This window comes from Xyrauchen texanus, chromosome 11, assembly GCF_025860055.1.
Source record: "Xyrauchen texanus isolate HMW12.3.18 chromosome 11, RBS_HiC_50CHRs, whole genome shotgun sequence".
In the NCBI taxonomy this organism is placed as follows: domain Eukaryota; kingdom Metazoa; phylum Chordata; class Actinopteri; order Cypriniformes; family Catostomidae; genus Xyrauchen; species Xyrauchen texanus.
This window is the reverse complement of record NC_068286.1, coordinates 6,656,731-6,680,997: the sequence shown is the minus strand read 5'-3', so window position 1 is coordinate 6,680,997 and position 24,267 is coordinate 6,656,731. Positions and strand designations below refer to the sequence as shown.

At 34.4% G+C, this 24,267-nt stretch overlaps 1 protein-coding gene and 1 pseudogene across 1 annotated transcript; one reads left to right on the top strand and one right to left on the bottom strand.

The window, feature by feature from the left end:
* LOC127651584 (nuclear factor 1 X-type-like) overlaps positions 1 to 11,345 on the top strand; it is a 117,507-nt pseudogene extending 106,162 nt beyond the window's left edge.
* A 26-nt stretch (positions 11,346 to 11,371) lies between these two features.
* rad23aa (RAD23 homolog A, nucleotide excision repair protein a) lies at positions 11,372 to 23,898 on the bottom strand. The gene is made up of 9 exons (XM_052137484.1): positions 23,639 to 23,898; positions 17,246 to 17,407; positions 16,952 to 17,130; positions 16,343 to 16,389; positions 16,063 to 16,190; positions 15,767 to 15,842; positions 15,467 to 15,597; positions 15,187 to 15,354; positions 11,372 to 13,419 (listed from the first exon to the last, which is right to left on the bottom strand). The coding sequence occupies exons 1-9, from the start codon at positions 23,702 to 23,704 to the stop codon at positions 13,306 to 13,308; spliced, it is 1,071 nt and encodes a 356-aa protein (XP_051993444.1). The 5' UTR covers positions 23,705 to 23,898; the 3' UTR covers positions 11,372 to 13,305.
* Positions 23,899 to 24,267: the final 369 nt, after the last annotated feature.

Sequence of the window (24,267 nt, the reverse complement as noted above, 5' to 3'; positions counted from 1 at the left end):
ATTAGTAATTCAAAAAGTTTGCTTCAGAAATAGTATCACAGCTTGTGCTGTTTCTAACAAGTCATTGGATAAACAAGGATAGACAGATGGATGTGGATGTGTATGTGTGTGTGTGAGAGAGAGAGAGAGAGAGAGAGCGTGTGCAATCACCTGTTGCCACACCCAAGCAGAGATGCTGTCAGCTTTCTGAAGATCAGATTTCTCAGTGGAAAGTAGATGTCCAAGTGGGGGTAATTCTCCCTATTTCGCTGTAGCCGGTGTGCAAGTGTCATTCACTATAGAAACAGCGATGTCCTCCACCATTTTGAACAGTACGTATCCAAAGTGGAAACTCAGATAAAAGATAAGCTCCTTGAGTTCTGTAATAAATCAGTCTGTTGTGTCTCTCAGCTGTGATGAGCCTTAATCCTGAAGTTGTTCGTTTAAAGCCGTTTAAAGCTATTTCCTATTGGTAATGTATTAGTAATACAAACGATCATGGAGCGCAGTTCTCTGACTAACGGATTCACTTTGTCACCAACTGGCTCATATTACACACAAAAATTATCTTTTGCCGCCACCTGCTGGCTAACATATGTAATTTCAAAAATAAAGGCAGTAACTCTTAATAGACCTGCACTGCTCTTACACTTTAGTTTAGAACAGCACGAACACAAGCGGAGTGATACACACAGTGAAGCATCCGAGTGCTGATGATGTCACACCATCAGTGCTCATGGAACGGCTCTCGTCCAATCAGATTCGAGGACTGGAACTAACTGTGGTGTATATATATATATATATATATATATATATATAAATACAGTATATATAATAAGTTATAATGTCCATTTTCAGCTAATTATGCAAATTATAATATTGTTTAAAGTAATAGACTTATCTTGGGATTTCAAAACCCTATTTAAAGGGTAGTTCACCCAAAAAATATAAATTATCTCATAATTTACTCACCCTCATGCCATTCCAGATGTGTAGGACTTTCTTTCATCTGCACAACTTAAATGAAGATATTTAGAAGAATATTTCAGTTCTGTAGGTCCATTCAACACAAGTGAATGGTGGCCAAAAATGTGTAGCTCCAAAAAGTCAGAATATAAGTAAACCATAAGATAAAATCATGTCTTCAGAAGTGATATGACAGGTGTGGGTGAGAAACAGATCAATATTTAAGTCATTTTTTACTTTAAATTCTCCTCCCTGCTCTGTCAATCTCCACTTTAACTTTCACATTTTTCTTTTTGTGTTTTTGATGATTCACATTCTTTATACTAATTGCCCCCCACTGGGCAGGGTGAAGTATTTCTAGCAAAAATGGACTGAAATATTGATCTGTTTCTCACCTATACCTAACATATCACTTCTGAAAATATGGATTAAACCACTGGAGTTTTATGGATTACTTTTATGCTGCTTTTATGTGCTTTTTGAGCGTCTACATTTTGGCACCTATTTACTTGGCATTTGTAACAGAAAAGACTCTTGCTTAAAGGAAGGGCGGGAACCGAATTAACAATCACGAAGACTTTAATTCAACACAACACAAAGACTTTCAACTCATCATAAAATCTGACGAACACACACACACACACACACACACAGCTTTGTGCGTCTCGCTCGAACAGGCATCTCCGGCTCCTCTTTATCCCTCACCCGGCTGATTAGGATGAGCCCTCCTCCTCCTCGTCACAGCATTGTATGGACCTACAGAGCTGAGATATTCTTCTAAAAATCTTTGTTTGGGTTCAGCAGAATAAAGAAAGGCATGCACATCTGGGATGGCATGAGGGGAGTAAACGATGAGAGAATTTTCATTTTTGGGTGAACTGTCACTTTCAAATCCTTTAGCCCGCTTACCTGAAAGTCTTCTTTTGTAAGTGTATTTACTGTAAATGTATGTTCCATTTGTTTATACACACTGAGGGACAAGTCGAAATTGCAGTCTGTGGCAATTGGCCACATGCCAAATATGTGGCACATTGACATTTGGTTGAAAATAACCCAGAATAGTCCTTCAATTTGAAATAGCAGCCTTTCCAAATCATCAGTCAATCAGCTGGTTATGATCATCTCGAGGGCTGTGTAAGTGTGTGGCTGGTAGCAGTCAACGGCTCTTTTGGGGTTTGCCGAGGGACACACTGCTCATTTCATATGGATTTTGTGGCTGTGTTCCCTCTTGCACCAGCTATGAAAACCACAAGCACTGACAATGAGAAGCACACACATGGAAACAAGCGTTTTCTTCTCCGCCCCACTGATTATAACGTTTGCTTCTCATCCCAAAACCAAATGTCTTCTAAATCATCAGAGTTGTGATCTATCTACAATACCAGTCAAAAGTCTGGATACACTTGACTGAATTTACTGCATGTTTCTATTATCATCTTAAAGGGATCGTTCACCACAAACGTTTTAATTATCATATTTACTCCCCCTCATGCCATCCCAGATATGTGTGACTTTCTTTCTTCTGCAGAACACAAATTAAGATTTAAGAAGTATATCTCAGCTCTGTAGGTCCATACAATGCAAGTGAATGGTGACCAAAACTTTGAAGCTTCAAAAAGCTAATAAAAGCAGCATGTAAGTAAACTCCAGTGGTTTAATCCATGTCTTCAGAAGCGATAAAATTGATTTTGGGTGAGAACAGACCAAAATATAACTCCTCATTGCACATCTTGCCATTGCAGTTTCTAGGCACGATCATGATTTCAAGCTCGATTACACTCCCTTTTGCTTTAAATCATGATTGCCTAGGAGACTGCTGATGTCAAGATCTGTAGTGAATAAGAAGTTATGTTGGGGTCTGTTCTCACCCAGAATAAATTGGATTGCTTCAGAAGATATTAATTAATCAACTGGAGTCTTATGGATTACTTTTATGCTGCCTTTATGTGCTTTATGGATCTTTAAAGTTTTAGTCACCATTGACTTGCATTGTATGGACCAACAGAGCTGAGATATTCTTCTAAAAATCTTTGTTTGTGTTCTGCAGAAGAAAGTAATCATACACATTTACTATTCTAAAATATGTCAAATTGTAATAATAAAAGTGTGTCCAAACTTTTGACTGGTAGTTTAAGTTTTTACCCGCTTTTACATGAGGGAATGGGCAAAAAACTACTTGTGCCGATAGGTTTATGCTTAAACCTATTTATAACCTTACCTTGATAAAGGAAAACGGTTCAATGCATTTTCATGACCTTACACATTGTTAACTAATAAAGCATAATCGGTGTAAAATCGTTCATGGAGTTCTGAAGAAAATAAAGTATCCTTGATAAACTCCTGATAATGATATCAAAATGCTCGTTTTGTGATTTTGATTCCTAATTGGCAAATTTTTACTTGCATTTAGCACTTTGCAAGTATTCATTTTGGACCCTCCATGCACATGCGTACTGCAGACGCACATGCTGTGATTTATTGATCATTGATCATGTTGTAAGTAGTTTTAACATGCAGATCAATGCAGGGAAGTATGACAGGTGAGTGAGAGTGAGAGAGTGAGTGAGAGAGAGTCTGTCTGTCTCCTCTCGACTGTCTGGTTGCCCTCAGCTACCAGACATGATGTCATATGCAGTTAAACGTGAACTTCATGACTTAAGAGTATGGATGGACACTACCAGCGAGGATTATGCTGTAGAGAAAGCAATAGAAAAGAGGGAAGAGAAAGAGACAAAGAAAGTTATATAGGAAACCACATTCAAATATTTTAGAAGTTCAGCTTTTAGTAAGTTAAAACATCTTGAAACTTCTTGTACTTCTCAGACAACAGAACTCTTTCATATTTTATCCAAAGTGTTAAACCCAGCATGGGAAAATGTTTTATTCTGCATTTTATTTTGCCAGTGGAAGCAGCTCTGTAAACAAGGCGACATCGTCTTCTCTGAGCTTGAATGTGGCGCTTTATAGTTGTACTGTAGCAGTACAGTTTGTAAGTGTTTATTACTGCTTCCACTGAACTCTAGTGGTTATTCCGAGAACTGTCTCAATATTACTGCTACATTATGTGGGACAAACGGTCAGGACTTCAGTGCAACCTGTAGGAATTGTAAGTTAGGAATCAAACACCCAAAAATAAGAATTCTGTTATCATTTACTCACCCTCGTGTTGTTCCAAACCCATATTTAAAAAAATATTTTTAAGTGTCCGAGCTGCTGTTTTTCATCCAATGAAAGTAAAAGGAGACCGGCGCTAAAGTACCATAAAAGCAGTCCGTATGGCTCATAGACTCACACATCGTGTGTGGAAAGGTTTTGTGTAACTATGTGCAAACGCAAATGAGATTTCAGAGGCTATTTAAAGGTATTTGAATACATTTTGGGGGATTTTCCACACAGCTATCATATGGCAACAGACAGAGTTTTTCCAACGGTCCATTCATAAGCCTTTATAATTAATATAATTAATCCAAAAAATTAAGATTAAGCAATGTTGTCGGTTTTTAATACAAATCAGGAAATACGGAATTACATATTGTAGTGATGAGGGCAAATCGCCAGTCAAGGAATTGTATCTTGTGATTTAATATTTATAGTAATATGTATTCTAATGACTTTGAGTTTGATATAATGATGACGTGGCATCAAAAATATAGTATTAGCTGTCATAGTCATACAGGTTTGGGATGACATAAAGGTGATTCAGTTATTGCAGATTTTTTTTTTTTTCCTTTAAAATTAAATGGACAGAAGACTCATTTACACAGACATTTGGGCAGCCAGATGTGGCTGAACTATTATTTATGTTTCCTTGAGTTAGTACTTGTTTTGTGGAGTAACTCACATTAATTTCCTTCTTGCAGTCGTGGTTCCTTTGATGAGCCTTTGCACTGAATCGAATCTGCAATGAAAACTGGAAATGGAGTCCCAAAGCTAAGTATGGAACTTTCTCACATGCCCCTCTAAAGCCTCACACAGACAGACACAGCAAACACACACACACAATTCCTGAAAACTTTGCTGCCCTATTCCGGATGAGGAATCTGTACGACTTCAGCATTACCCCTCGGAGAACACACAACACTGACGACAGATGACCGGATGGAAAACCCATTCAGAAGGAATGACAAACCACCTTTCAACGTCTTCATTATGTTCCTGAGGCAACCAGTACATTGACCAATCCCCTTATCCTTCCTTTGATTTGCTCATACACCCACCAATCATATGCCATTTTGAGTCAAATCCATTTCTTACCCGTCAGAACTAATTTGGGTTCTACTCTGGACATGAAATCTGAAACGAAAATGTATCTTGGATGATGTATATTATGGACTCATTGATTGGCTCCATCTGAATACGCCCAGGAACACACGTGTGATTGGCTAGAGAGACTCAACTGAACTCTTCTGATTGGCTAATTCACTCACTGTTTACTTGTTGACAAGCAATAGACTGTGAGCAAAACAGTCAAACAACACGTAACACTAACTGTGTGCAATTCACCTAAACATATGCACTATTGAAGTGATCAATGAAAAGGAATGACCGATAGTTTGGCCTCAGATTTGCAATGTGTAGTCAGACTACACGTTTCTAAGGTAAAAAGTTGCACATGCACGCACGCACGCACGCACACACACACACACACACACACACACACACATGAAAACACAGATCATGTCTCGTCATAGCTTGAGGAGAGCAACAGAACCTGCAAATACACCCTTCAATGACAGCACTACACTGAGACATTGGTACCGCCGCAGTCATAACATATAATCTCATTTCAAGAACCTGGCTTTTGGTCTTCTGACAGTTATGGAAAGAAGGGTCAAGCACGATTGACTTGTTTTGGGGTTAAACCTTAATGACATGTAATATATATTAGAATTCTTTCATTACGTTGTGTTGATGAATTAAAAGGCCAGTGATTTGAGTTATGCGATCTTGCATTAATGAATTAATGTGGGTTTGAGCATTTTAGCACAACTATTGTTCAATCTGAATGCTTGTGCGTCCATACAGTATGCTACAGTAGGCCCTGAACACAAGGGCTTATTTTACATTTCTTAGCTTTGGGTTTGGTTTTGCAGTACAGTACATTTGCTGGGGATAATCTCACTTTCACCCTTAAAACAAAAGAAAAAAATAAGAAATTAAGACTTTATTTTTTTATTTGATTCTGACATTTTTTTTAATGACAAATAGGAACATTTCTTCCCCCAATTCTCATTACTGTAATGCACAACAGTCTCATTCTCATTGCTTTAATGCAAAAACTAACAAAAACAAAACAAAAGAGAAATTGTAAATGATACACCATGGTAGTATTTGTTGTCCTGCTTTTAATTTATGCTTTAAAATACAGATTTTGTTTTTTACTGTAATACAGTAAAAAAATAACCATTGTGAAACAATGTGTTTACTCAATAGTAAAATTTTAAGACACATTAAGGTAATGGGAATTCATGCTGATTTCAAAAATACGGTAATGCAGTGAGTTTTTACTGTAATTCAGTAACAAGAATTACTACTGAGAATTAAATCTCAAAATTAAAATGTTAAGACACATTAAGGTAACAAGTTCAAGCTAACTTAAAAAATACTTTAATGCAATGAGTTTTTTTTTTACTGTAATTCAGTAAAAATGACTGAATTACAGTAAAAATTACTGTATTACAGTAACAAGAATTACTAATGAGAATTAAATCTAAAAATTAAAATGTTAAGACCCATTAAGGTAACGAGTTCAAGCTAACTTAAAAAATACTTTAATGCAGTGAGTTTTTTTTAACTGTAATTCAGTAAAAATGACTGAATTACAGTAAAAATTACTGTATTACAGTAACGAGAATTACCATTGAGAATTAAAACTCTAAATTAAAATGTCGAGACACATTAGGGTAATGAGTTCATGCTAATTTAAAAAATACTTTAATGCTGTGAGTTTTTTCTGAATTACAGTAAAAATTACTGTATTGCAGTAACAAGAATTACTGAGAATTAAATCTCAAAATTAAAATGTCGAGACACATTAGGGTAATGAGTTCATGCTAATTTCAAAAATACTTTAATGCTGTGAGGTTTTTTTACTGTAATTCAGTAAAAATGACTATTACTGTAATGAGAAAAACCATTGAGAATTAAAACTCAAAAGTAAAATGTCATATTAAGGTAATGAGAATTTATGCTTATTTTTAAAATACTGTAATAATTTTATTTTATTGTCATATAGTAAAAATAATTATGATTGAAATCTAAAATTCAAATGTAAAATGTCTGATCATGATCATTGTCATGAAAATAATGTCACAAATCAAGAAATGATACTAAAATGTCCCAAGCCAAATATAATTTTTTATTTTATTTTTTTTAATGTAATCTGGACATGTTTTAGTGAGATTCAAACTTTGCAACAACAAAAAAAACTAAAAAAAAAAGTGTTTTAGTTTTTGTGTGCTTTTAGTTTTCACATTGTAATACCCGCTTGGACTGCTTGTGGACTTGTGCTTTCCAAAAGGTTTTTGTTTTTAGAATAACAGGTTAATTACAAACATATCATTAAACTCTCCTTCAACTTGAATGTGACTAACAAATGGACAATCTATAAGCTTCATTAACTAGATATTGGGGTCTCTATGATGTCAACAGTGCTCTACCCTTCCTACCAATCACACTCTCCATTAGATTACAGTTCCTTCATATCTTTATCATTGTCTCTCCACGCCTCATTTTTTGTTTCAGTACACCAGTATAGCCTGGCTTACAAGACAATCTACCAATGGCTGCCATTTAGCCTTCCAGAATTGCAGTAAACTAAGGAACATACATAAACACGCACACAAACATTGCACTATGACACATGCCCACACCCTTAAAGGACAAAGGGAAACCTTAAAAGGGAGACTTCGCCCATAAATTTAAATTCTGTCAGTACTTTACCTAACCCTCATTTCAAACCTGTTTGAGACTTTGTACTGCGGAACAAGAGAGAGCATTTTTTAATGACTATCTAGGTTCAATGGCAGTAGATACTGATTCACCTACAAGTTTCAAAAAGGACGCAAAAGTATCATAAAAGTAGTCCATGCATTTTGTGCGTCATATTCCAAGTCTTCTGAAGCCATACGATTAACACCAAATTTAGGTCTGTTTTTGGTGCAAGTAGCTCATTCTCAGATTGTTTAGCTCTTAAAAAAACAGGTTTTTACAAGGCAAGTTCTTGCATGTAAATGGCTGTGAAACAACGGGATGATGGGTAAATTATGACAGAAGTTTCATTTTTGTCTGAACTATCTCTTTAAACTCCTGTACCGAATTTAGATTTTAGAATACGCACCCTATTTAAAGTCAGATATATTTATATTTTGAGACAAAACAATAGAGAAGAACACGTTTCGCTGTTCAAACAGCACAAGAACAGACTCTCGAAACCACTGACCTCACTAAATAACTGGACTGCCTGGCTGTCAATCACATGTCAGGGACTCTGATTGGCTGAGAGAGCGGCCTGCCGCTCGTCCCTCGGTTTCTTGTCCAAAAAACGGACGTTATTTTACCATCCAAACACATCAAAGTGCCTCAGTGTCCCCTTTACATGCAATTCAGGGTCTTCATGTATAAGCTACAAAATAATTTGTACAATATGTATCATGGGCTTAGCAAGAAACAACATATAAGCAACTGCAAACATCATATTTACAGATGTTAGATCATATCATACTCACACTGTATATATATATATATATATATATGGATATATGTATAATTTTTCCGCTGTGAAATTAGCTCTGTGGCAGTCTAGTTATTTTTTGACCTTTCACCCGAGTCAGTGACATCATTGGAAAATGTCTCGAAATAGTAAACCTGAAAACACGGGTCTTTGCAAGCTTCGGTATTGTTCAGGTCAGTGCAAATAGATCAAAAATACACTTTCATATCCAAGGAAAACAATATGTCAAAGAAAACAAGAAAGGTTTTCTTAGTTAAAAAGTGTTATTGTTGAGAGGTAAAAGTCGATATATGTGGACTGAGCCGTGTGCAATGTGTTGGGTAGTTATCCATGTTTGTCTGAGATTTTTAAGAAAGAGACACAAGTGAAAAAAAAAAGAAAAAGAAAAAAAAAAGGTTGAAGTCTGCGAGCTCCTGGACTCTAAATATGAGGGCCACAACAAGAATCCCAGTCTTTGTAAGTGTTGGGGAAGTTCCTTTTTACATTTAGTTGATCTTTTTTTGTTTTATGTTTTATTTGTAATCTTTTGTTTTTACCTATTTTTGGGGTGGGGGGCTGAAGGAACAATTTTGTGAACTGTCAAAACAAATGTGTATTACAAAAAAATAATGCTGGTGCTTCTGTTACTCATGCAAATACCACACCAGAATGACTTTCATAAGAGACACATTTTACAAAACCTCTTTCTTGTTTCTTCTCTTTTGTATTTACTGAGTGGGGGTTCAAATTTTTATATATCGGTTCTGACAAAAGGCATTTGACTACAACCTTTAAGAAAAGCAATGCCCCTTCTTAAGGCTGGGATATATTTGGTTTTCCCACAACATCATTGCTAAAACAATGAGTTCATATGCAGGACAGCAGATTCTTTACATTTTGCTTTTATGACTTTTGTCTAACTTTAGAGGTTAGATTCACGGTAGAGGTTTCTCACAAGCAATCAAATGTTCGCTCAAATTGTCCGATTCATTTAGGTGAGGATCGTTTGAAGTGTGTTAGTGTGAGTAGCGTTTCGTTAGACGTTCTTGTAGTTTAGAGCACATGTGGTTTGAGGGGAGAGGAAGAAACACGTTGGAAATCAATGAGCCGCGGCCCCCGTATCGCCCTGGAAACACTTCCAGTATGTAAATGAGCTCCCATAGTATTCGTGCTGTAGTGTAATAGGTGAGCATTTAAAGGTTGTCCCATTGAAAGTGCCTTTTGTTCACAGACACCATCTTGTAAATGAGAACACCCGTCTTTCCTTCTACTTCTCTGCTTTCTCAAGTCGTATACACAGTATATAGTACTACAAGAAAATGGATGTGATTTTGTTCTTTATATTGTACAATGATGGGAAAAAAGTTGATAAAAAGAAAAAAAAAATGGTTCCCTTTTTCTCTGTACCTGTCAGTTTCTCTTGCACTGGTCCGAAACCTAGTGAGCCACCTATGTAGGCAGCATTTTAAGTCATCATAAATTGTGCAGAGCCGTTAGCATAGCAACATTTGTGCAATGGGTGCCATTTGTAACATGCAAAAAGTTGACCAAATCGGTCACATGTGAGGTTATATTTCAGCCTGAGAAGACAAGCTGCCTATGTAGGCAGTAGACACCAAGGCAGCTCACTAGGTTTTGGAGCGGAGTCTTTATCTTCATGGCACTGTATATGTCTCCCTATCTTTCTCTTCTCTTTCCTCCCTCTTCCTACTTTTGAAAGAGTTGATAAAAAAAAAATTTAAACCTGTTTTTTCTCAAGCAAGATGTTGTAAACTCTAATGTTATATCCCTGTCTGTATGCTTCACATGTTAATATCATACCGCCTCTCTCTCTCTTCAGTCAAATGTAGGGGGCTCTGAGTAGAAAACGCCCTGTTAATGCTGATCCAGGGCCAGCTTACACTTCCTAAAACACAACTGAGAACAGCTGTAACAGGGCCACTTGAAGGGTCGTGTGTGTTGTGTCTTGGGAAGGGGTGCAGCCCTGGGTAAGAGGTTTTCTTTTGGCATCAGGGGCTTGGCTGTAGAAGAAGAGCACTGGACCTGGCGACACAGATCAGTCTTGTTTCTTTGTCTTATATTTATTTCAGTTTTGTTTTGGAGTCTCAAGGGAAACTCTCAGTCTCCATTGGAAAAGCAACTTTTTGTTTTAGTGTTTTTTTTAGACCAGCTATTTAAAGAACTTGACTGATTATTTGATAAATGCACCTTATACACAGATTGATTGGGCAAGAGACAAATGCATTAATAACATGCCATACGTAAGTATCATTTTGATGCTGACAGCAGCCTGCCTGCTAATGGCTTGGATATGCAGCAGAAAGGTTGCATGTTGAATACCAAGTAGAAGGTGGCTCAAATACTATTGGGCATCTAAAATTGCAATTAATGTACTGTTGGGTACTTCACATAAAGAGTGTTCGCTAAATAACTAATCTATCCCTCATTGACATACTATTGATATTTTGGTAAATTGCAGTAGATTTACTCGTGCACATGTAGCTGTACACATATCGAAATATCTCAAAGAATTGTGTCTCTGTCACCGGTCCATACGCTCTCCATCCCTGTGCGCCCTCAAAAGAGTCCTTGGCAATCTGCATGTGTTATTTACAGATTCTTTTCCATTCTAAAAACTAAAAACTTTGTAAAGAGCAGCACCTGATTGAATAAATTATGTTCTTGACTGTACAAAGATCATGGTTTTGGTTTGTTTAATGGACGGTGACATCACCACGACTTCAATCTGTCAATTAGACTTTATTGATCCCAATAGGTCAGGCATTACAGTAAATTATACAACAAATTAAGAAGCAGGCCCACATGGAATTTCCACACAACTGGAATGCCCATCATTCAAAGTTCTACACATTCTGGACCATGTAAGTTTATTAAATATTTGGGGTTCAATATTGGGTTCAGCTACCAATACAAGTGTAATACTCTTAAATTTGACCATATTTAAAACCATTCCTCAAATGCAGAAAATGCAACAAAAAGTCCACAGATTCCATCTAGGCCTGCAGATATGTAAACAAAATCTTGTGTCTGGCAATTTGGAGACTGCATAAAGGAGCAGTCCTTTGCGTTGAACCTTTAGGACGACAATGAGTGCGTTTACATGCATAATTTCACATTGATGAATAAGCCGTCAACTTGTGTGGTTATGTACACGGCATAAGTAGCATTCCCTTTATCTGCATAAACAGTTTAAACCTAAATCAACTGACACGGGTACAAGTCTGATGTAAATGCAATTCTTACGTTGTTGGATTTTCTAAATGAGCCATCTATTAGTATTTATTAGCATATTGGTGTGCATGTAAACGCTCTCAATGTTAAAGGTTTCTGGATCCAGTGAACCTGCTAAAAAGGTGGTTGATCCAACTGTATTGAAGCTCTTGAACTCTCAAATAGACTTCACTGTGCTCTTAATACATAATAAGAGGAACTCATTGTCAGCTTTACATAAATATGCTTCAAAAAATCTTTGCAATCTGGCAGCACAAAAAGTTTCAAACTACATGTTGCTGTAACAGGCCTCTGATTTTTGCCTCTGCAATGCAAGCAAGCTCTTCTTTGCTGTATTGGTACAAGTTGGTCCTCTTATACAGGGAAATTAAGCGAATCTATCAAATGTCTAAGGAAAATTAACCTCCCTAAATGAAACTTACTGTCATTTATACTTACGATCTTTTTAAAGTTAAATGTTTTGCTCCAAGTGACAAGATGAGATGATGGAAAGTATGCTTTATATGTCTTTTTTTTTTTTTTTTTAAAGGATAATAAATAAGGAGCTTAAAAAGGAAGTGTGCATAATTTCTGTCACCAAACGAAACTGCAAAAATAACGACTGTTCAAAAAAAGTTTTAAACACTGTCCCATCTTCCACCGGTTGGGCAAACAGGCCTCAAACTCACTGTCTGGTCCAATCAAATTCATTGTAATTTTGTTTATGCCAATTGTTGCATTAAAATTACACACTTCACCTTTGAATGGGACAGGTGGGGTTATCAAACAAAAACTTGTATACATTCAAACCACCGATCGTCACTCAGGTTATGAAGTTCATTAACAAATGTGTCACTCAGAATCATCACCTTATAGAAACACTGTTAGAGACCGAGTTTAAAACTGATATTATTTGGACTATCTTATATCCTGTTTTAATGCTGTTGTCACATTCATCTGAAGTGTGTGCAGGGAGAAATACAGAAATATCTCTGATATTAGAGAAATTTATAAAATTCTCCTTTAGACATTTATTATTAATCCTTCTCCAAAATAAAAACAAACAAGCGATTCTTATATGCACATCTAACCTTGCTCATCATATCCCATAATATGACTAGGAGAGCGTTTACTTTCAATTGATGCCGATTTAGTCAAATATTCCCTAAGGAAACACACACACATAACACACATTCACGTGCAAGCACACCCCTTCAACATGCTCGAGTGCATTCAATCCAAATGCCATCAATTCCATTGGAATTTTTTCATTGAAATACATCCGCCCCATTCCCACCCAGTCTGCGAGTCTCCCCTTGACTTATAAACACAAAGAAATAATGGGGAAAACTGGTGTCCCGAGTAGATGCAGTGCATGTGTGGTGGAGGGGAAGGGGCACGCAGGCGTTCCACGACTCTCATTCGTCCTCGAAATTCTGATTGAGCAGGAAGTTGGCCGCCAGATTCTCGTTCTTCTCGCAGGCGAAGTACGCCTGGACCACCAGGGCTTCGGAAAAACCAAGAGCTTTTAACTTAAAAAGAGAAACAGGAAAATGGAAAAAGGAAAAAGGTGATTATTTACAAGGGAACAAATCATGAAAAACACTTTTTATTTATTCCTTTTTTTATTTATTTAAAAGTTCCACCTAGACCATTTAAGCTGGCGCCACACTAGCAGACTCCAAACAACTAGATTTTGGCTGAGGGTGTCTCATGCTCTCTTCAAGCAGAGCTATGACACACTTGCCAACTCACCAAAACTCACACTCTCTCTCTCTCTCTCTCTCTCTCTCTCTCTCTGATTCAGTCGATATAACAAACTGGGTACTGCATGAGCATAAACATTTGTAATCCAGTATATAAATTTAGGTAGCGATTCATGGAGTAACTTTACCTTGTGAAAGTATGTGATTGTGTATTTATCCCCTCGAGGCTTGCCGTAGTAATGTGTATGTCCATATGCAGCTTTCAGCGAGTAAACAAATTACGTTAAATAAAAACAGACTGTTGTGGCTCAACTTTCTGATTTCATTAGTCATTTACTGTAGAAAAACGCAGGAAAATGCTTGGAAAACGGTCAAGTGATTAACAACCTTCTACTGGTAGATGCTAATGCATGCTCAATCTACCTCCACCTGGCCACTGATTATGTTAATGAAACGCACACCTGAAAATCACTAGACAAATCAGATAGTGTGACGCCGTTTTAGCTGCAAAAAAATGGCTCAATTCAAAAATTATGATATTGACATCACAAACATGAATGCATTAACATTGATGCCCACATTTACAATCAACACCAAATGAGCAATGAATTATCAGTATTGGCCAGAATAAGTTGTGAAATATTGGTTAGCAGTACCAGCCACAATTAACTAAGTTTCCATCCAAGGGTTTATTTTGCGACAAAAGGTGTAGCGCATCAAAAAGGTTACTGATATATAATATATATAATTATTGCTGTGTCAACATAATATTTTCTGTTTAACTCTAGCGCAATAAACTATGTTGATACTTCAAATGTTGCTGTTTGGAAACACTTCGTCGATAAAATTGGCATTATCACAAATATTGTGTCACATGACAGAATTTACCCCAATCATTAGACTGTGTTAATCATGACGACAAGGTATACATCCTTGAAAGTCAATTCATTGTACGTGAGACATTACTCACACTGCACAGATCCGATGATGCAAACATATCCGAGTCATGACACTTCCAGGAGTGCCAACACAAATATCTCCCATCATGCACCTGTCATCGTCAAGTGCGCGAAGAACAAAAGAATGGCCACTCTTTGCGATTTAATTTAAATGTTTTACATTTATTATTTACCAAATGAAAAAAAACTATATTGTTAGGCCTATATACTTGCCTTTTCTTTACACAAAATTAAATTAGCCTTACCCTGTTCTGTAGATGAATAAAGTCGGCTGAATGACATTCTCAGAATGTTCGACACTTTTTTCAAGAATAAACTATCAGAACTGTTTGTCCAATGTTGAGTTCACCGCATAAATGTTTATTTAATAGCTGTGCACACAGCATATACACATCGATGGCTGGTCCTTATACTAAAATCAAAAGTTACTTCGTGCAGGTTGCCAGCTTGAACTGGGCCATGACGATTCGCTTTCGGCCAATGCATATTGGTTTTCGATCCAGACATTTCATATGAGTGCAACCCTATTGCAAACTCAACTATGGTTATTTAGGGAAATGACAAGAAACAAAGTACAAGGAACATACCCTGACCCCTGATTGACTAAACATACAGGTCAGTGGTTTTCACTCACCCTCTCAATGGCTTCTTTCTCCTGTTGTGTCACTTGGATGTAACTGCCGGGTGTTCCTTCATCAGCCACAGCACCCAGGTCAGCGAACTCCCCACCCTCTCCGCCCTCCCCTTCACCCACCGGTGCGTTCAACATCTGGATGAACAGCTCCTGATGCTGGCTGATTTGCTGTCGTCAACAAAAACATTGTCGCGGTGAGTAACAGGCATTATACCTTGTCTGTGAAGCGGTATGCTTCCTACAACATTCATCATCAGGAGTATGAGAGACTGCTGATCACCTGCAGTAGTTCTGGGTTCTCCTGACCCAGCTGCTGTAAGAGGGCCGGCAGTAAGGACGGGTTCTGCTGAATCACCTGCCTCATACTCTGAAACTGCGGCTGTGAACGCAGGAACTCCAGAGGATTCTCACCTAACACAACATCAATTTTACATCACAATCATATATGATGTCATTCTAAAATCAAGCAACATAGTGAATATTGCAATGTGCTTTTTATTTAGCTACAAGGTTTAATAAGAACCGTGCCATTAAGCAAATTTTTTCATAAGGCACGCTCATTGATTTACAGGTTTCTCACCTTCTGTGGAGGGTGTGTCAGTGGTGATTTGGGCTGGGGCAGGGCTGGTTTCCTGAACAGGGACTGAAGGGATCCCCTGAGAGAGAAAACATCATCACACTCAAATACATGCACAGAAAAAATACTGGAACACTCTCAAAGCCAGCAGCTCAGTGCAAATACATCAAAAGTTAAAAAGCACACGTATTGTAATGTTTCTCAAATGTTTTCAGGAACTCTTTTACTTTGAGTAATTATGAGTGTAAGTGATCTGGATGTAGGAAACTGGAATTTGTGTGAGCAGCAAAATCACTCACATTGAGCAGGTACTCCACAGCACGATGAGGGTTATTGTAACTGGCCTTGAGTGCAGCCACCACTTTATCTCGCTCGTAGCCCATAGACATGATATTAGTGAGCATGGCATCATACTCCTGTCCTGTCACTGCAAAACACATGCGCAAGAATATCAGAAAACACAAGAGAGGAAGTGTCATTTCTACCCCTGCTGCAGGTTTTTGTCAATTAACTATAACGAACAAGAGATTTTTATAATCAAAGTGTCTGGAAATTATCTTGGATTACTTTTTCCATTACCCAAAGTTGAAGATGCATCTTCCCCATCAGCCACAACACTCCTACCACTGCAAAACAAGCACACAACACCCTTAGATTATGAGCAGGAATAGTGGAATAGTTCTCGCAAAAATTTAAATTCTCTCTTTAATGCAAGCGAATGGTGACCAGAACTTTGAAGCTCCAAAAAGCATATAAAGGCAGCATAAAAGTAATCAATATGACTCCAGTGGTTTAATCCATGTCTTCTGAAGTGATCCAATTGGTTTTGAGTGAGAACAGACCAAAATATATATTTTTGGAGCTTAAAAATTTTGGCCACCATTCACTTGCATTTTATGGACCTATAGTGATGAAATATTCTTCTAAAAATCGTAAATTGTGTTCTGCTGAATAAAGAAAGTCATACACATCTGGGATGGCATGATGGTGAGTAAATGATGAGAGAACTTTCATTTTTGGGGGAACTATTCCTTAAATTGTTTTTCATTTTTTTTTTTCATTTCTGTGACTCAAGCCTAAAAATTACAGCTGTAAACTTTCATGATATTTCCAGGTTTTCCATGCCTGTGAACCCTTTACAAATACCAACAATAAACAAAAAAAATGTAAAATAATTTTTGGCCTCACCCGTCAGGGGTCTGTGCAGGTGAGACAGATGCAGGGGGGTCATCCAGGCACTCGTCTTTGGGGATAGGGATGGCTGCGGGGGCTGGAAGTGGAGGAGGGGAGGAGGAGGATGAGGAGGAAGAAGAAGGTGCAGCAGAGGATTTGGGCAGCTCTGAGGGTGGGGTGGGTGGCGACTTTGTCTGGAAGAGAAAAATCTTCATACTCAAAACATTTAATCTGAAAAACAATTTCAGCATTTATTCAAAGATATATTTGAATGTGCCATTTCAGTGCTGAAAGACTTTGTCATCTGACCTTTGACACCATCACCACCACAAAGTTCTTCTCGTCAATTTTGTACTCCTTGATGGGGGTGTCATCCTGCAGGATTTTTCCGGCATAGATGAGCTTCTGTCCTGCCACTGGAAAACTGTCTCTGCCCTTCTCAGCCTCAATCTTCTCCTTCAGTGCCTTCACCTGAATCATAATAATGATAAAATCATACATTTACATCTCACTTCCTATATTTTCTGTAACATGACAGGGACTCATTCATAACTCAGGCAATGGATATAGTTTGTCGTATGTTTATATAATCAGTACTTCCATACATTTATCCATTTTTTTACTATTAGTTCACTATTATCAATAATATCAATCCATCACCTATCTGCACATCCATCCATCTTACTTTCACTTCTTATTATTTATCAATCACAATTTCTGTATTATCTATCTATCTATCTATCTATCTATCTATCTATCTATCTATCTATCTATCTATCACAAATTCTGTATTATCTATCTATCTATCACAAATTCTGTATTATCTATCTATCTATCTATCTATCACAATTTCTGTATTATCTATCTATCTATCTATCTATCTATCTATCTATCACAATTTCTGTATTATCTATCTATCTATCTATCTATCTATCTATCTATCACAATTTCTGTATTATCTATCTATCTATCTATCTATCTATCTATATATATATCTATCTATCACAATTTCTGTATTATCTATCTATCTATCTATCTATCTATCTATCTATCTATCTATCTATCACATTTCTGTATTATCTATCTATCACAATTTCTGTATTATCTATCACAATTTCTGTATTATCTATCTATCACAATTTCTGTATTATCTATCTATCACAATTTCTGTATTATCTATCTATCTATCACAATTTCTGTATTATCTATCACAATTTCTGTATTATCTATCTATCTATCACAATTTCTGTATTATCTATCTATCTATCACAATTTCTGTATTATCTATCACAATTTCTGTATTATCTATCTATCTATCACAATTTCTGTATTATCTATCACAATTTCTGTATTATCTATCTATCTATCACAATTTCTGTATTATCTATCTATCTATCACAATTTCTGTATTATCTATCACAATTTCTGTATTATCTATCTATCACAATTTCTGTATTATCTATCTATCTATCACAATTTCTGTATTATCTATCACAATTTCTGTATTCTCTATCTATCTATCTATCACAATTTCTGTATTATCCATCTATCTATCACAATTTCTGAATTCTCTATCTATCTATCACAATTTCTGTATTATCTATCTATCTATCTATCTATCACAATTTCTGTATTATCTATCTATCTATCTATCTATCTATCTATCACAATTTCTGTATTATCTATCTATCTATCACAATTTCTGTATTATCTATCTATCTATCACAATTTCTGTTCTATCTATCTATCCATCTATCACAATTTCTGTATTATCTATCTATCCATCTATCACAATTTCTGTATTATCTATCTATCTATCACAATTTCTGTATTATCTATCTATCTATCTATCACAATTTCTGTATTATCTATCTATCTATCTATCTATCACAATTTCTGTATAATATCTATCTATCTATCTATCACAATTTCTGTATTCTCTATCTATCACAATTTCTGTATTATCTATCTATCTATCACAATTTCTGTATTATCTATCACAATTTCTGTGTTATCTATCTATCTATCTATCTATCACAATTTCTGTATTATCTATCTATCTATCACAATTTCTGTATTATCTATCTATCACAATTTCTGTATTATCTATCTATCTATCTATCTATCACAATTTCTGTATAATATCTATCTATCTATCTATCACAATTTCTGTATTATCTATCTATCACAATTTCTGTATTATCTATCTATCTATCTATCTATCTATCACAATTTCTGTATTATCTATCTATCTATCTATCTATCACAATTTCTGTATTATCTATCTATCACAATTTCTGTATAATATCTATCTATCTATCTATCTATCACAATTTCTGTATTCTCTATCTATCTATCAATCACAATTTCTGTATTATCTATCTATCACAATTTCTGTATTATCTATCTATCTATCTATCTATCTATCTATCACAATTTCTGTATAATATCTATCTATCTATCTATCACAATTTCTGTATTATCTATCTATCACAATTTCTGTATTATCTATCTATCTATCTATCTATCTATCTATCACAATTTCTGTATTATCTATCTATCTATCTATCTATCACAATTTCTGTATTATCTATCTATCACAATTTCTGTATAATATCTATCTATCTATCTATCTATCACAATTTCTGTATTATCTATCTATCTATCTATCACAATTTCTGTATTCTCTATCTATCTATCTATCCATCCATCACAATTTCTGTATTATCTATCTATCACAATTTCTGTATTATCTATCTATCACAATTTCTGTGTTATCTATCTATCTATTTATCTATCTATCACAATTTCTGTATTATCTATCTATCTATCACAATTTCTGTATTATCTATCACAATTTCTGTATTATCTATCAATCACAATTTCTGTATTATCTATCACAATTTCTGTATTATCTATCTATCTGTCTATCTATCAATCACAATTTCTGTATTATCTATCTATCTATCTATCTATCTATCAGTCACAATTTCTGTATTATCTATCAATCACAATTTCTGTATTATCTATCCATCTATCTATCTGTCTATCTATCTATCACAATTTCTGTATTATCTATCAATCACAATTTCTGTATTATCTATCCATCTATCTATCTGTCTATCTATCTATCACAATTTCTGTATTATCTATCTATCTATCAGTTTCTGTATTATCTATATCTATCACAATTTCTGTATTATCTATCTATCTATCACAATTTCTGTATTATCTATCTATCTATCTATCACAATTTCTGATTATCTATCTATCTATCTATCTATCTATCTATCTATCACAATTTCTGTATTATCTATATATCTATCACAATTTCTGTATTCTCTATCTATCTATCTATCTATCTATCTATCTATCTATCACAATTTCTGTATAATATCTATCTATCACAATTTCTGTATTCTCTATCTATCTATCACAATTTCTGTATTCTCTATCTATCACAATTTCTGTATTATCTATCACAATTTCTGTATTATCTATCTATCTATCACAATTTCTGTATTATCTATCTATCAATCACAATTTCTGTATTATCTATCTATCACAATTTCTGTATTATCTATCTATCTATCACAATTTCTGTATTCTCTATCTATCTATCACAATTTCTGTATTCTCTATCTATCTATCTATCACAATTTCTGTATTATCTATCACAATTTCTGTATTATCTATCTATCACAATTTCTGTATTATCTATCTATCTATCTATCTATCTATCTATCTATCACAATTTCTGTATCTATCTATCTATCACAATTTCTGTATCTATCTATCTATCTATCACAATTTCTGTATTATCTATCTATCAATCACAATTTCTGTATTATCTATCACAATTTCTGTATTATCTATCTATCAATCACAATTTCTGTATTATCTATCACAATTTCTGTATTATCTATCTATCTATCTATCTATCTCACAATTTCTGTATTATCTATCTATCTCACAATTTCTGTATTATCTATCTATCTATCTATCTATCTAACACAATTTCTGTATTATCTATCCATCTATCTATCTGTCTGTCTATCTATCTAACACAATTTCTGTATTATCTATCTATCTATCACAATTTCTGTATTCTCTATCTATCTATCACAATTTCTGTATTCTCTATCTATCACAATTTCTGTATTATCTATCACAATTTCTGTATTATCTATCTATCTATCACAATTTCTGTATTATCTATCTATCAATCACAATTTCTGTATTATCTATCTATCTATCACAATTTCTGTATTATCTATCTATCTATTACAATTTCTGTATTATCTATCTATCTATCTATCACAATTTCTGTATTATCTATCTATCTATCTATCTATCTATCACAATTTCTGTATTATCTATCTATCTATCACAATTTCTGTATAATATCTATCTATCTATCTATCACAATTTCTGTATTCTCTATCTATCACAATTTCTGTATTATCTATCTATCTATCACAATTTCTGTATTATCTATCTATCAATTTCTGTGTTATCTATCTATCTATCTATCTATCACAATTTCTGTATTATCTATCTATCTATCACAATTTCTGTATTATCTATCTATCACAATTTCTGTATTATCTATCTATCTATCTATCACAATTTCTGTATTATCTATCATCAATTTCTGTATTATCTATCTATCTATCTATCTATCACAATTTCTGTATTATCTATCTATCTATCTATCATATTTCTGTATTATCTATCTATCACATTTCTGTATTATCTATCTATCTATCTATCTATCACAATTTCTGTATTATCTATCTATCTATCTATCACAATTTCTGTATTATCTATCTATCACAATTTCTGTATTATCTATCTATCTATCTATCTATCTATCACAATTTCTGTATTATCTATCTATCTATCTATCACAATTTCTGTATTATCTATCTATCACAATTTCTGTATAATATCTATCTATCTATCTATCTATCTATCACAATTTCTGTATTATCTATCTATCACAATTTCTGTATTATCTATCTATCTATCAATCACAATTTCTGTATTCTCTATCTATCTATCTATCCATCCATCACAATTTCTGTATTATCTATCTATCACAATTTCTGTATTATCTATCTATCACAATTTCTGTGTTATCTATCTATCTATTTATCTATCACAATTTCTGTATTATCTATCTATCTATCACAATTTCTGTATTATCTATCACAATTTCTGTATTATCTATCAATCACAATTTCTGTATTATCTATCACAATTTCTGTATTATCTATCTATCTGTCTATCTATCAATCACAATTTCTGTATTATCTATCTATCTATCTATCTATCAGTCACAATTTCTGTATTATCTATCAATCACAATTTCTGTATTATCTATCCATCTATCTATCTGTCTATCTATCTATCACAATTTCTGTATTATCTATCAATCACAATTTCTGTATTATCTATCCATCTATCTATCTGTCTATCTATCTATCACAATTTCTGTATTATCTATCTATCTATCAGTTTCTGTATTATCTATATCTATCACAATTTCTGTATTATCTATCTATCTATCACAATTTCTGTATTATCTATCTATCTATCTATCACAATTTCTGATTATCTATCTATCTATCTATCTATCTATCTATCTATCTATCTATCTATCTATCACAATTTCTGTATTATCTATATATCTATCACAATTTCTGTATAATATCTATCTATCTATCACAATTTCTGTATTCTCTATCTATCTATCACAATTTCTGTATTCTCTATCTATCACAATTTCTGTATTATCTATCACAATTTCTGTATTATCTATCTATCTATCACAATTTCTGTATTATCTATCTATCAATCACAATTTCTGTATTATCTATCTATCTATCACAATTTCTGTATTATCTATCTATCTATCACAATTTCTGTATTATCTATCTATCAATCACAATTTCTGTATTATCTATCTATCTATCACAATTTCTGTATTATCTATCTATCTATCACAATTTCTGTATTCTCTATCTATCTATCACAATTTCTGTATTCTCTATCTATCTATCACAATTTCTGTATTATCTATCACAATTTCTGTATTATCTATCTATCACAATTTCTGTATTATCTATCTATCTATCTATCACAATTTCTGTATTATCTATCTATCAATCACAATTTCTGTATTATCTATCACAATTTCTGTATTATCTATCTATCAATCACAATTTCTGTATTATCTATCACAATTTCTGTATTATCTATCTATCTATCTATCTATCTCACAATTTCTGTATTATCTATCTATCTCACAATTTCTGTATTATCTATCTATCTAACACAATTTCTGTATTATCTATCCATCTATCTATCTGTCTGTCTATCTATCTAACACAATTTCTGTATTATCTATCTATCTATCCATCTATCTATCTATCTATCTATCTGTCTGTCTATCTGTCTATCTATCTATCTGTCTGTCTGTCTGTCTGTCTGTCTATCTATCTATCTATCTATCGATCGATCTATCGATCGATCGATCGATCACACGCCCAACTGATCCCCAATGACCCATAAATGAATAAAAGCTCTTCTTTGTAAGTAAAGGCCATTTATTTCTCGAAATATGCTGCTATCATGAATGTATAGGGATCAAAGGCATTTTGACATGCTTTAAACGCGAGTAAATAAACGCATAAATACCGTCTGATCATCGTCGATGTCTATTTGAATGGTCTGCTGTTGCAAAGTCTTCAGTGTGATCTGCATGGCTGCTCTACCTTTATCTTCTCCTTTATTCCTGAATATGGATCTTTGTGCACGATTATATCCCAAAATAATGTGCGATTTTAAAGCGAGCGGCAGATTAAACGCGTTTAGAGATGAAGCGCTTTAGCTAATAAGCTAAAAACAGGCATTTTCTTCTTTGGTGTTTTGGATGGAGCGGCGGAGCTCCGGAAGGTTTCTTGACACACTGTCACCCTTCGGTCAAAAGTGGAATGACAGTTTGTATCCGTGAACTTGTTTTTAAAGGTACAGTCACTATAACGTACTTGCTTGTTTTGGTTGTTGAGGGGGAGGAGGATTCTACGCTCCTGTGTGTTAGTAAAACTGAATAAATGCTGAATAAAATTACTAATTATTAATTTTGCCATACTTCATTGCAGTGGTAATTTAGTAATCAATTTAACACATTACATCAGGAGTCTGGTTTAATAGTAAAATAAAATATTTGGAAATGATAGATTCTAAAAGCTTATTTTAATGTTTGCCGTAAAGTGGACCCGTTTACTTGTTTTATTCTGAAAACATTATCAACCTGTTTACACTCT